Genomic DNA, 14,492 nt, shown 5'->3' with positions numbered 1-14,492 from the left:
TTATATTATAACTTGAAGGTAATAATAATTCAGAAACAAGTTCCCCCTCAGATATATCAGCCATCATTCCTGAGAAGGATGGTGGAGATACATGTAATCTGGGGTTCAATGGTGATAAGAGAAACAAAGGAAGAAGAATGATGCCTAGTGAATTTGAGGACAGGTCTAAGCACAGATTCAGGTCTATCACTGCTCACACAGTGTCTCAAGTTTCTGGTTTTCTTGAATGTCACCCAGAGGTTTAGTGAGAAAGTAGAAGAGCTCATACTTTGAGTTAGTTTCTCTTCAGATAAAATCAATCCTACTCCTTCCATGCCAGATGTTAATTGGACAAAGTTGCATGTGAGGTGAATCAGTGACTGTCTTGACAGTGAGTTGTAAATTTTGGACCTTTGGAATCTGGCATGTATTCAAGCTGATCTATAGCATGAGCTCTAGCACCTCTAAGTTAGTTTCACAAACATGGTTGCCTGCTTGGGCATCCAGTGTGGCTTCTTACAATGTCACCGTTGCAATGCATCTCTGTTGAAATCTGTTGTTAGCAAGCAATAAATAAGGAAGTACCAAGGCAGCATAAATTCCAATATTTTTTTTAAAAAAATAACTAATGACAATAACAAAAATAATAGATGGTATGTAAATATTTTATTTTGTCTATCAAGTGAGAATTAAACCAGAAGATTTAAAACCTTTACTCAAGTTAAGAATTGGATTAGAGCATTAATTGATTCTGTTTTCTTACAAACAATTTAAAATAATGAGACGTATAATTCATGTTTTTCTGTGGGTTTGTCTTCTTAGATGTTCTTTGTTGTTGAGGGAAGGCCTCAGGACAATGATGTAGCACTTGGGGAAAAAAATGCAAACCAATAACCCAACACTAGAAGCAATTATGGAGAAGATCTCCACTGCAACCATATATTTTCCTTTGATGCTCAGGTATGTTGGAACAAAGGACAACCAAACACTGCAGAATACCAACATGCTGAAGGTGATAAACTTGGCTTCATTGAAAACATCAGGCAATTTTCTTGCTAGGAAAGCCACCGTAAAGCTAATAATGGCAAGGAAACCCATGTAGCCCAAGACACAGTAGAACATGTAGACTGATCCTTCATTGCACTGCAGAAAGATTTCTTCTGACCCTGAACTCATGTCAGCATCTGGGAATGGGGGAGAGGTTGTCAGCCATATAGTGCAAATAAATCCTTGAATTAAGGTGCAGCACAGTAAGATGGACACAGTTAATCTTCTTCCCACCCATCCAGTCATCTTAGACCCAGGCTTAGTGGCCATGAATGCCAAAATCACAATGATAGTTTTGGCCAACACAGAAGAAATGGCCACAGAGAAGATGATACCAAAAGTAGTTTGACGAAGGAGACATGTTACTTTGTCAGGTTTTCCAAGGAATAATAAACAGCAAAGAAAAGACAAGAAAAGAGCAATAAGGAGAGCATAGGTGAGATTCCGGTTGTTGGCTTTGACTATGGGAGTGTCCTGATGCTTAATAAAAATCCAAAGGATTCCAGATGTGACCAAAGAAAAGAAAAGAGCAGAACTGGCCAAAATGATCCCCAGAGTTTCTTCATACATTAAAAATGTTGCAATCTTTGGAAGACACAAATCCTGCTTCATATTTGCATACTGATCTTGTGGACACTGAAAACAATCATCCATATCTAGAAAATAAATTAGCAATTTATAAATTGCATGGAAAAAATCAAAACTGAGTGATACACATTAAAAATTTTGTTAACATTTGAAAAACAATTACACTGGTAAACTTTCAATAAAATTATATTTGAAAACCCCTTTGCTCCAAAACACTATTTGGTATCACTATAGAAATCAATTCCATAAATTGAATGCTGGTTAATTTTCATGTTGTACTCCATCCATTGGTCAGGTGGAACAATTTAATCCAGAACATTAGTCTAAATTTTTCATTGCTCTTTTGACCCACATTTTTATTTAGGTATTGTGTATTTTCTAGGATACCACTGCAAGATCTCACCTATTTGGCTGGAAATCTTTCCATGGGGACATTGTAGACAATCATAACAGCAAAATGGCTTCCCTTCTATCTTGCTTCTTGTATAACCTAAATGGCACTTGCTATTGCACAAAGATATAGGTTGGACCTGTTCAAGAAGGACAGAAGAAAATGTCTTGCTTTGACAATTTTTTAAATAGTAATACATACAATAATGGAATGTCATAATGCTTTGCTTCTGTGCCTTTAGAAATGGTTAGCCTCTGTTTTAGTTAATTCATATGAGAGAAGTCTTATTTCTGTTGGAGAAAGTGCTCAACTTTTTCAGCACTTCATAACATTAAATAAGAATTATAAGCAGAGGTGGTATTCAAGCAGGTTCTGACCAGTTCTGGAGAACTGGTAGTGGAAATTTTGAGTAGTTCAGAGAACTGGCAAATACCACCTCTGATTGGAGATTTTACAGTATCCTTCTCCTGCCACACTCACCAAGCCATTCCCACAGAACCAGTAGCAAAAAAAATTAAATCTCACCACTAATTATAAGGTCAGTATATAGGCATCCAGGCATGTATGTTTGATAAACTACTTTTACTTTTGTGTTTTTTTACAAAGTCCAGAATGTGTGCTAAATCCTTGGCACATTCTTTCTTTTGCAGTTTTATGTCAATATGATAAGAAACATCAGCTCTTAAATACGCCTAGTCCTTGTAATCACACATCTAATTTAGAAGACAACCAAGAGCTCACTAGGTAATCCAGAGATTTGCCTGGAGGATTTTTTGAGGATTGACAGAAAGATATTTGTCTAAAAGCCAAAATGAAACTGGACATACCTGATTAAACCTCTCTGGCCATATAATATCATCCTCATCAATGGTGAACAATGCCTCATGGGAGTTCTTGGAGTCCATCCTTCCGACTGTGACTCTCAGAAAAGATAGATTGGGAAATGTTATCCAATTCATAATATCAAATCCAGTTTCCAGTTTTCCATTTTGGTTGAAAGAAACCCTTTGTTCAGCACTATTATTGAATGAGACTGCTCTTATAAATTTGTTGAGCTACATTGGAAAAGAAGTCAAGAGAAGGTTGGATAGATAGGTAAGTAGGTAGGTGGGTAGGTAGGTAGATGATAGATAGATAGATAGAAAGATGATAGATAGATAGATAGATAGATAGATAGATAGATAGATAGATACAGACAGACAGACAGACAGACAGACACAGATAGATAGATAGATGACAGACAGACAGACAAAAATAAATGGCAGGCAGGCAGGCAGACAGAAAGACATCAGTGACAGAAATAAAAACAGTCTTTGTGGACTTTCTTTGAAACAAATTGTTTCTGAAATAAATGCTGCAACTTAAGAAAATTCTAAAAATGTAGAAATTCAGGAAAGCATGGAAAACTTAGATATTGTAAGGCCAAATAAAGAATTCAGTTAACTTAAAATAAAATTTGGATGCTCCTATCCTAATACATATTGCAGATATAATAATTGATAATGACTTTATTTGGAATAAAGCTAGACAGATGATGACATTGAGTAAAACTACATCCCTAGATATGTACATTCTCCTTGGAAGAATTAATTTCATTTAGGTTTAGGATCGGGGTGGCAGATACAGGGAGTAACCAGAGTTGGTTTGCTTAAGGTTTTACCTTCCACATATTTTGATCCAGAAGTTCCAGTTTGGCTTCATGCCCTCTAGCTCTGTATTCCATCATTGATGAATGGAAGTCATGCAAAGCATATGCCATAACGTAGATGGCATTGTAGATGCTGTAGCTGTGGCCAGTCATGTCCATTTCAAACACAGATGTAGGAAGATCTTCCAGTTTCTCTTTTCCAGTGCAGGGAACCTCATTTTTATCTTCATTCATAAGAGAGATGGAGAAGGAACATTGGAAAGCACTTTCCCAGAAGAGCTTGATAAAACTAATGTCTTCTTCTAAGTTTGGTTTCCTCATCTGAACAAATTGCTGGAATCCTAACATTTTCTCTGTGTGAATTGCAAAAGACAGAGCACCATGGAGGAAGACTAGGTCACTATTCCTTAGAAAGGGAAGTGAGGTGAAGTCCATCTCAGCTGTCATAACCCAGATTTTATTTTTTCTCCATAATGATGCATCTTCAATTTTCAGATTGGTGGAAAGAAGTCTCAGAACTATAATTCCATAAATTTCACCATGAACCAGTACTACATTTACTGTGCTTTTCATAACCACCATGTACATTTCAAGTCCCATTTCCACCAACTCAGCAATGCTGCTTGAATCATCAATGATTGGAAATGTTTCAATGAAGTCTGAGCAGATCCCCTTCTGGGTTAACATGGGAACCAGATCTTGTATAAACTTCTCACCACTGTCATTTTTCAAAGACAAGATCCCAATCCATGTCCATCTGAAATGCAGCAGTAATAGAAAAATTCCCTTATACTGGTGGTCCATACTTGGGAACATTTGTTGATATAAAACAGCCTCTGTTTTGGTACTACTTTCGGTAGTGGAACCATACATTATCTTCAGAAAAAGAAAAATACTAGGAAATAGACAACAGAATATTTGTTTTTCTTTTCTCTTTCTTTAAAAAAATATTACGTAGTGATATTGTTTACCCACTTAAGCTACAATATAGTTATCAATGCCCAAAACATATTTCATATTTTGACTAAGGTGATATTTCACAGAAATATTTAAAGAATCCTACATGGAGGTTTTTTTAAGTCAAAGGCTGAGCTGCATCAGCAAACTTGATCAAACATGTTGTACCAAAATTTCTTAACAGTTTGTATTTGTAAAATGGTAGATTATCCCCTAAAAAAACTTTCCTCTTTTTACAATTGTGAGAATAGTCTAGGGTGTGTCAAATTTTTCAACTTTCGATGCCCAAACATTAGGGGTGCTCATTTTGGGGGGATTATAAAGATATTTTGGTTACTTTGATATAATTTAGATGTGCTTGGTAAGTAACTACATAAACATAACTCTTTAACATATTGTTTGTTACATTTGAATGCTCTATATTCTTAGTCACATTTTGTCTTAAATATATCTTTAATTGAGGTACTTCTGAGAATGCTTCTGAAAATTCTCTATAATTTTAGTCACAGTTTCTCTTAAACATTGCTTTAGTGGAAAATTAATCTTTTGGAAAACATAGCACAAACATTGATAATTAAATCTTTAAATCACAAAAAGTCATGGCCGCAAACCTGAGGACATTAGTACATTATAGCAGAATTCCCTTGTAGTCATCAGAAGCTATCAGTTTTTAACAATAATCTTGTTATTTTGGGAAGAATGCCTTCTTTTCTATGCCATAAGTCAGTGGTTCTCAACCTGTGGTCTATAGACCCTTGGAGGGCTGTAATATCATCACAGGGAGTCTACAAAGTCTGGTAGAAATGTTATATTTGAATCTTGGTGGTCTGTGGCCATGATCCATGATCACAAAAGTGTTTAAAGGGAGTCCATGGTGAAGAAAAGGTTGAGAACTACTGCCATAAATGTTCACATAAAAAGAAGGATAAAAGGGCATTGATGGCTATCTACATGGTCATCAGGCTCATATCTGTGGAGTGGACAAACATTTATTATTAAGGATAAAGAAGAAACTTACATGGGATCTATTTTATCAATGGTTAGACGATAAAAACAGACGTTAGAAATGCAAGGACATAAAAAGGATAAATAATAAACTCGATAAAATAGACAAGCTAAATATAATTGTTATTATAGTATTGATGTTATTGTGATGAATGCTATTGTAAACATTTTGATTACGATTGCCAAAAAACCCAATTGTACCCAGACAACACACTATTTGATTGAAATTGAATTTTTGATACTTTATACAAATAAAGTAAATAAAACATGAGGAAAAAAGAAGCTCATACCTGTGGCATCTTATAGAGGGATAAGATGGTAGCCATGTGTAGACACACCTCAGTGGTAGGTCCTCCAAGGACTGCTATTGGTCGGTGCTGTTTATCACTATTGTAGTTAGGAATGAATTGGCCCTTTGTAGAGAAAAGTTCCAATGAGGCACGATACGTCCAACTTGTCATGAAGTAGGTATTATAGATCTGAAATCCAAGGGTATGATTGGGTAAAAAATGAGGATTTCTGTTGATTTCCTTGATAGCAAATTCTAAGGCCAAGATGTGCTGGTAGATTGGAGTCATGACCCTGGAAAAGGAAATACATTTTTTTCACTGTGCATTCAACTGAAATGAAAGCACATAACATACTTTTTTTATAAGTGAATGTGATGAAATAGTGCTGAAATCATTTTGATTTTGATAACAATCTTCCAATAGACATCCTTCTGAGTAATAATTTCAGAAAATGATGTCACTTATTGTTGATTTTTCAAAAGAGCGATGATGCTTTTTGGAGAGAAACTCCATTTTCTTTAAAACCTCCATTCCACCATTGATAATAATTTCAGAGTCTATTGATAGCTCTATAGCAAAGAAGACACAGAAGATGGTTTAGCTGATTATACTAATAATACATAGCTTTGGGCCATCCAGATTCCTCTTGAAATAACTTGGGTGTTTTTTAAAAATGGATTAACAGTAGCACTCTACCATAGCATTACCTATTAGCTGATAATCCCAAAGTGGACCATAACTTCTTTCATTATGTCAGAAAGGCTAAAGATGAAGACTTTCAGAAACATTTCTCTAAAGAACTTCAGAGAACAAAGGGAATACACAAACTGGTTGGAAAACTTCTAAATCAAGCATTTCCAACTTGCAGCCTACAAGCAACATGTATCCCTGGATAGCTAGAAATGAGGAAACACCCCCCCCCCAAGAAAATAAAAATATTAATATGATATGCTTCATTTTTTCCACATAATTGTGAGAAAATTTGAAAAATAAATGAAAGGCTGTTTTTAATCCCCTGGAGGATACATTCATCATATAGTAGTCATGGATAATGGAGGCGGCTTATGAAAAAGAAAAGGAAAGTAAGATGATAACGGAGAAGGAGGAAGAGTGGAGATAGGGCTATCCAGCAAAGAAAAGGTCAAGTCAAGCATGGAAGCAAGGCTAATATGAACAGACTTCCTAGTTCAAATTAATGTTTTTTTGTGAGTAAAATCTTACACGGTGTCCTCAAAGAGCTCCTTAGAGGGACGTTTGCTGAAGTCTATCATTGCGTGGAAGACATAGATCTGAGAGAGCATGTTCACAACAATGAGGTCTCCTGGCTGATATTGCTTGTGAAGAAATGGCAGAGGAACACTGATGCTGCATTTGGTCCTGCCAATCCTGCACACCACTTGCGGTAAAGGCACAATAACCAATACTGCAAATATCACTTTCTTTGACAACAGCATGTTTGTTTTTTTTACATCAATTTCTGTGAATCAACATTCTCTTTCATTAAGTATAATTCTACTTGGGTTAATAACTCACCTTCCTCCCACCCCCCCCAAGGATTTAGAGCTGAAGTAGAAATAATTATATAGGGATTGTTAATTGCAATAGAATAATTCTCAATTTTGGAAGCAAAGTCCTGGGAAATCTTGAACAGGAAAACATGTTTTTACTATGTCAGTAGAGATTTATTTTAGAATTCTGCAGTGTGGTGGCAAGTGATGTTTGTAATGACTGAGAGCATTAGAGATCCTAATTCTAATGCTAACTTCCAAAACTTTTCCTTCATTTGTAGGACAAGAAGAGTGTTTAAATCTCCTAATGCTTAAATAAATGGAGTTTTATTGTTTAGATAATATATTTCTTATTCAATTTTCTGCCCCTTGTGCCCAGGTAAATTCATTATAATAGAACGTTTGCTGTTTAAGAAATTTTGTCTTCTAAATGAACGGAGAGTACATTTGGGACCTCAAAATGACTTTTCATGTGCCTAAGATTGATCTTTTGGTCAGTTTTGTCTCACAGTTACTGTTTCTTCCTACTGTGTTTTTCTTTTTGTGTAGGTAGGAATTAGAATGTAGGTTGAGAATTTCACCTCCATTTGGGAATTCCTCATGTTGGACCTTTCTGTTCATCACAAAACCCAGATGATAGTCTTTGCTACAATTCTCCTCATCTATTCTCTTACCCTTCTTGGGAATCTGGCAGTTGTCATGTTGGTTCAGTTCAACACTCCGATGTACTTTCCTGGAGATCTGTTACACTACTAGTACCATGCCCCAAATGTTAGCTCACCTCCTGTTAGATCATGGAACCACCTTCTTTATTCATTGTGCAATCCAGGTGTACATAAACACAACTTTTGGAGGCACAGAATGCTTTCTGCTGGCTGCCATGGCCTATGACTGCTACCTGGCCGTCTGTCATCCCTTGACCTATGCTATAACTATGGGCAAGAAGCATCGATGGGTGCTAACCAGTGATGGTATTCTATGGATCTGGTCCAGTTCGATTGGACCGGTAGCTCTGATAATCCTCTATGAGCAAACCAGTTCTCTCCAAAGATCAGCTGCTGGGCCCTCCATCTGCCCCATCTCTATACTAACCTTTATTTCCTGATTTTCAACATCAGTTGCTTCGCGTGGCATAGCCGATTGCTGTGCATTAGCTGTTTTCTCCAGCTTTCTCCATGTGTGCCTCCCATTTGGCAGTGGTCATCTTTTCTATGGCACCCTCATCTCTATGCACCTGAAACAAGTCTGAGTCAGCTTCCAATTGTAATAACCAAATTGCTGTCTTTTATACTGTGGTCACCCCCTTAGTCAACCATATCATTTACATCCTGCGGAACAAGGATATCCATAAGGCAGTGGTCAAGATTCTAAAAAGGAGGCCCTAAAGGCAAAATAAAATGAGAGATTCCATAAAAAATAATCCTTTGGATTATTCAAAACTTTAATTCCCAGAAACTCTCAAAAAGGATGAGATATCTCCAATCTGGGCATAACTCCATGTCCTTCACAGGATATATATTTTCTACCTGTGGTCTTCTTGGATTGGATCATTCTGAACAAAGGTTGTACTGGCTTCTACCTTTATACTCTACTCTTTCATCATACTCCTCTATGTAACTGGAGAACCTAGGTATAGTATTTTGTAATGATAATATTTAATGTCCTTGTTCCTTATGACAGGCTTAATTTTTTCATCGTGCTGGATCTGGTGGGTTGTGGTTCTGGAAGCAGAGTCATAGGAACTGGATCAATAGATATTAAGGATGCAGAATCTTCTACTGCTTTATGGTAGTTGGTATCCTATTAACCCTTGTATAAGCAGGAATTTGTGGCCTCACCTCTAATTAGCATGCAATAAGTATGAGTGAGCCACTGTACTAGTCAGGGTTTAAAAGTGTGAAGTCTTAGCTGTGAGTTTTGTAATAAATGAGTTGCTTTTCCAGGTGCTCCTTTTCTTCTAGAATTCTAGGTAGTAAAAAATATTCACGTCTGCTTTCATAGATTCTCACAACAGGATTAAGTAAAGCCACTTTAATGCTATACATCAGTGATCACCAACCAGTGGGCTGGGGACCACTGGTGGTCTGCAAGAAAATTTTGATGGTCCTCAGAGAAATGTCACCACCAAAGCCCTCCCCCAAAGAAATTAATCCAGACTGTGTGGGAACACACGGCTGCGCCGCCCACATGTCCCATGGGAACACAAGGCTTGTGTTGCTTGCATTGCAAACAACACGATAGTGAGGGAAGGAGGGAAAGGGAGGAGTGGGGGAACATGCCCCACTTGCTCTACACAACTCATCTGGCCACTGGGCTGCTTCTTTCTTCTTCTGCTTTTGGCTGCATGCAAGGAAAGCAGCAAAAGCCTTTCTTTCTCTCCCCCAAACTGCCAGAAATGAATCTTTGGGACCCTGCAAGGCATCCTGCTCCAAGAGGCTGCACCATTGCAACAAGTCTCACAGAGACTCATTTCTGGCAGTGTTTGGGGGAGAGAAAGAAAGACTTCTGCTGCTTTCCTTGCATGAAGCCAAAAGTCTCTCTCTCTCTCTCTCTGTCCCTCCCTCCCTCCCTCTCTCTCTCTCTCTCTCTCCCCCTGAGAACGGAGCTGGAGACAGTATCCTGCAATCCCAAATGAAGAATGAATCAATCAGTAGGAAAACGGGATGGGGAATTTTCCTGCAGATTTTTGGGGGATTTTCCCAAGATCTCTGGTCCGCGGGATTTAAAATTTTGAGTTTGGTGGTCCCTGTGATCCAAACGGTTGGCAACCCCTGCTATGCATGACTCACTGTTTTGAATTAATTTCATTAACTGGTTTAAATCCCCTTTTTGATGTTCCCATAGCATTCTATTGATCAGAGTAACCATGCTGTAAAACAGAGCCTTAATATAAGTTGCACTTTAAAAAAAGTGTGGTGCAGTACATTGTTTTAAATTAAGTTCAAAAATAGACCTATTGTATACACTTGCAGATAAGCCTAGAATTCTAGGGGCCAAAATCAACCCCAAAATTCATGAGACCATGCATGAGGATCATCCATGAGACTATATGGTGATACTTTTTCTGAATCAAAATACAATAAAAATTGAGCCATTTTATCTGTAGATGGTCCATTTTTCTTGGTATATTAGCTAAAATATTAAGAGGGCCTTGTTTATCCATGATTGGACTTATACAATGACATATATGATTTTTCCCACATGAGAGCACAAGGTGAAATGGCTGATTCCTTGAGATAAATGCTAATTTTTCCAAATTTTTATTATTTTAAATTTAAAAAAAAATGTTTTTAGTGTTTATGCTATACAGTAATTCAACACTGCAATGTGATACTCAATGTTTGAAGATAGCTAAATCCCGCATTAGACAAATTTTGACAAATTTTAATAAATATATATTATTTTAAAAGATTGGGTTTAAAGCAGTGGTTCCCAAAGTGGGCGGTACTGCCCCTGGGGGGGAATGCCTTAGGGGAGTGCTAAAAGGCAAGGGGTTGGCAGGGAGCGCTAAGGCTAAGAGGTGGCAGGGGGCGTTTGAGGTATCGGCCCCACAGGCTCACCCCATTGACTGTTGCACTGCTTCAGAGCCGGCACCTCAAATGTGGCAGAGGCGGCACATTATGTGCCACCGCTACGTTCAACGCACTGGCTCCGCATTGAGCCCCTTGCATCACTCCAGTGCAAGAGTCAATGGGGTAAGCCTGCAGTGCTGGCATCTTGAATGCCCCCTTGCCACCCCTTAGCACCTCCAAGGGGGCCAGCAGAGGGGTGCTAAGAAGTGGCAGGGGGGTGTTCGAGTCGCTGGTCCTGCAGGATCACCCCATTGACTATTGCACCACTTCGAAGGCGGCGCCTCGAATGCAGTGGAGTTGGCTTTTCCCAACGTGCTGCCGCATTTGAGGCGCTGGCTCCAGAGGAGTGCAACAGTCAGTGGGGTGAGCCTGTGGGGCCAGTGCCTCAAACGCCCCCCTACTGCCTCTTAGCGCCCCTCTGCCGGCCCCCTTGAGGACACTAAGAGGCAGCGGGGGGGGGGCGTTCGAGGCACCAGCACCACAGGCTCACCCCATTGACTGTTGCACCGGAGCGGTGCAAGGGGCTCAATTGGGTGAGCCTGCGGAGCCGGCGCGTTGAACACAGTGGCGGTAGCACATTGGGAAAGTACCTCTATTTTCCCAAAGTGCTGCCACTGTCCCATTCTGTCTGTCCGTCCATGTCCATCCATCCATCCATTCACCCCAAAGGTCTGCCTACCCTCCTGCCTACCTGCCTGTCTTTTTATCTACCTACCTACCTACCTACCAATATAGATCTATCTACCTTCCTACCTACCTACCTATCAATATAGATCTATCTACCTTCCTACCTATCTACCTTCCTACCTACCTTCCTACCTATCCATGCATCCATCGAAAAGGTCTGACTTCCTGCCTGCCTGCCTACCTATCTACCAATCTATCTCTCTCTCTCTCTCTCTCTCTCTCTCTATCCATCCATGTTTGAAGCACTGGCCCCGCAGGCACATCGGGAAAGTAGAGCAAAGCCAGTCTGGGAGGGAGGGGGGAGGGAGAGAGAGAGAGAGAAACCTGATGCATCAGATTGAAATGAGGCCTAGTTTAGACTTACATCTTTGCCAACATCTTTGCCAGCACATTGAAACCTCTTTGGCTTCTATTAAAGGTTTTGTGGACAAAGCATGGTCAAGACTATCAGAAAGCTCTCACATTTTGTTGACGCTTTAAACACGATCCATTGGACCAGATCTCCACCCTAAAAAATTACTTTTCCCCAATGTATTACAGTGCCAATTCTGAAGAAGGCAAAACCAAAATGTACTGGTAAATTACAAGAACACCACACACACACACTCCCTCTAACCCTGCTGGAGCAGGTGATTGGACTAGAATAGATATCTCATCTTTCTCCTCCCTCCCTCCCTCCTTCTTTATTTCTTTTTCTTTCTGTCCCTTCCTTCCATCCTCCCCCTTTCTTTGTCTGTTCCTTTTTCTTTCTTTCCCTTTTCTCTTTCTTTTATTCATTCTCTCTTTCTCTCTCTTTTCTCTCTCTCTCTTTCCTTCTCTCAGGCTCACCCAATTGTCTTTTGCTTGGGCAGGTCTCTCCAGTGCAGGTCCCTCCGGTGAAGCGGGCTCAATGGGGTGGACTTGCAGGGCTGGCACCTAGAACGCAGCAGTGGCGGCACGTTTGAAAAGTAGAGCAAAGCCAGAGGTCAGTAATTTTTGCTGCAAAGAATCACAAAAGCTTCTGGGTTGTGCACAAGAAGAGACACACATCAATGCAATTCAGCAACATAAAGTAATACAAATAAAAATCAACAAGAATCGGCAAAGCATTTCTGGTTAGATTCTATTCACTACTAGAATCTAATCAGAGATCCTTTGCCGCTTCTAGTGCAATGACCTGCTCCAGCAGGGTCAGAAGGGAGTGTGTGTGTATGTGTGTACGTGGCTGTCAAAACTCCAAAAACAGGTCAAGAAGCTCTGGGGAGGCCAATCATAAATTAGAACCCTTGCTAAGCAACCGGCCATTAAGTGAGGACTACTTGTATTTGGTTTACCAGTCACCCAATGCCCACCCAGTCACATGACCAGTAAGCCACACCCTCAAATTAGGCCACACCCACAGAAATTTGAATCCCAGGAACTTCCGGTTTGAGTTTCTTCAGTGACAGACCGAAACCTCGTCTCTGCGACACTTCGATCCATGTTCGCCGCTGGAGTGCCCAGAGCTGGCTGGCTTCAGGGCTAAGCCACCCTGTAGAGGTGATGAAGAGGGGGGAGACTGCCAGCAGGGTTGAGGAGAGCCGCATCTCTCCTCCCCAGCTGGCCATTACTCCCTTTCCCGAAGGCGGTTTCAGCAGTGATCAGAAATGGCCACCTCAAAGAAGAACTCGACCGGAAAAGAATGTGCAGGAGGAAGATAAGAAGTGAAAGTTTTGGTTGACCGGGTCAAACAGCAAAAGCAACAAACAAGGTACCCTGGAATTTAAACTGTTAAAAAACAATAACATTGTTCCCTAAGATTTTTAAGCTGCAAAGGAGAGAGAAAAGGGAAAAGATTTGGTTTTCTCCTTTTCCTATACTGACAGCTAAGAGATTTAAGCAAGAAATTGGAAAAAAATCCATTTTGACATCAATAGGCATTTAATGCTGAAAATAAAAATTCAAAGGGATAATAAAAATTTCTGGATAATTAAAAGCTTTTGAAAACAGGAAAGGAGAGAGAAAGAATAAAAGGGTAGGATCTGGAAGGGAGGAGACTGCCTGGAATTAAAAAAGAACTTACAGCAAAATCTCAACAAGACTTCCAAAAGATACATTCTAACTGAAATATCGCAACAAAAACCCCAGGAAGAGAAAGTTGAAAAAGAAATAAGAAGATATAATTTGGGATTATCTGGATTACTTGATGATTTCTGGATTCTTGGTTATTGTTTTGAATGACTAAAATCAATTGGATGGTTGTTTAAAACTGTTTAAAGTGGCTCCACTTTTAGAAGAACTGAAAATGAAACTTAAAAAGTACAAAGAAGATGCACAAGAAGGGAAAGGTTCTTTTGGCTTCGTATTTCAGTTTTTAGAAATGGAGATTTGGAATTATGAGAAACAACAAGAAATGCCTGCAGAACAAGAAGATTGCAACAAAGAAGCCATCTTTAATGAACAAGTAATCTTAGATGGGGGAAAAAAAGGAAAGGAGGGAAAGAGAATGGAAAGTTTAAGATTGGGAAAAACAACTAAAAAAAAATAGAGTGAAAAATAAGTACAAAAATAGAAAGCAACAGAAGAGGGAAATGCAGAAGAGAGAATTAGAACTAGAGAGACAAGGGGGTAAAAGAGGGAGGGAGAATATGAGAGGGAGAAAAGGAAAAGAAGTTATAAAGGACAGAAGCAAAATATAGAGAAACAGGTCCTATTTAGAGATAATGGGTGAAAACTTAATGGAAAAAGGGATTCTGCAAAGGTACATAAGATAGTATGGTTATATTAGAAGCAGAAATAATTTTAGAAAATATGAAACAATGTATGATTAAAATGTCTGATAAAATAGCTATTGTAATTCAG

General features: G+C 39.1%; 1 protein-coding gene across 4 annotated transcripts; it reads right to left on the bottom strand.

The window, feature by feature from the left end:
* Window positions 1-628: 628 nt before the first annotated feature.
* Window positions 629-14,378, bottom strand: LOC113450839 (vomeronasal type-2 receptor 26-like). 4 transcript variants are annotated; one of them, XM_087916265.1, is made up of 7 exons: window positions 12,501-14,378; window positions 8,506-8,647; window positions 5,906-6,094; window positions 3,666-4,529; window positions 2,833-3,060; window positions 2,018-2,144; window positions 629-1,682 (listed from the first exon to the last, which is right to left on the bottom strand). In XM_087916265.1, exons 2-7 carry the CDS (start codon window positions 8,545-8,547, stop codon window positions 772-774), a joined length of 2,361 nt encoding a protein of 786 aa, XP_087772391.1. In that variant the 5' UTR covers window positions 8,548-8,647; window positions 12,501-14,378; the 3' UTR covers window positions 629-771. The 4 variants fall into 4 exon arrangements, with proteins under 4 accessions (XP_087772391.1, XP_087772390.1, XP_087772389.1 ...); XM_087916264.1 differs by lacking the exon at window positions 12,501-14,378 and having other exon boundaries at window positions 5,906-6,197; window positions 8,506-8,834; XM_087916263.1 differs by lacking the exons at window positions 8,506-8,647; window positions 12,501-14,378 and adding an exon at window positions 7,127-7,368 and having other exon boundaries at window positions 5,906-6,197.
* Window positions 14,379-14,492: the final 114 nt, after the last annotated feature.

The sequence above is a fragment of the Pseudonaja textilis genome, chromosome Z, assembly GCF_049901715.1.
Source record: "Pseudonaja textilis isolate UNSWEBS1 chromosome Z, rPseTex1.2, whole genome shotgun sequence".
Taxonomy (NCBI): Eukaryota; Metazoa; Chordata; class Lepidosauria; order Squamata; family Elapidae; genus Pseudonaja; species Pseudonaja textilis.
This window is presented reverse-complemented; position numbering and strand designations above follow the sequence as displayed.

What these genes read in the sequence shown, in the direction of transcription:
- LOC113450839 (XM_087916263.1), bottom strand. Translation starts at nt 7,359, where the DNA reads ATGCTGTTGTCAAAGAAAGTGATATTTGCAGTATTGGTTATTGTGCCT. An exon ending in TGGATCAAAATATGTGGAAG is followed by an intron (nt 3,061 to 3,665) that starts GTAAAACCTTAA and finishes TTTCCAATGTAG; the next exon opens with CTCAACAAATTTATAAGAGC. An exon ending in GGCCAGAGAGGTTTAATCAG is followed by an intron (nt 2,145 to 2,832) that starts GTATGTCCAGTT and finishes CTTCTTGAACAG; the next exon opens with GTCCAACCTATATCTTTGTG.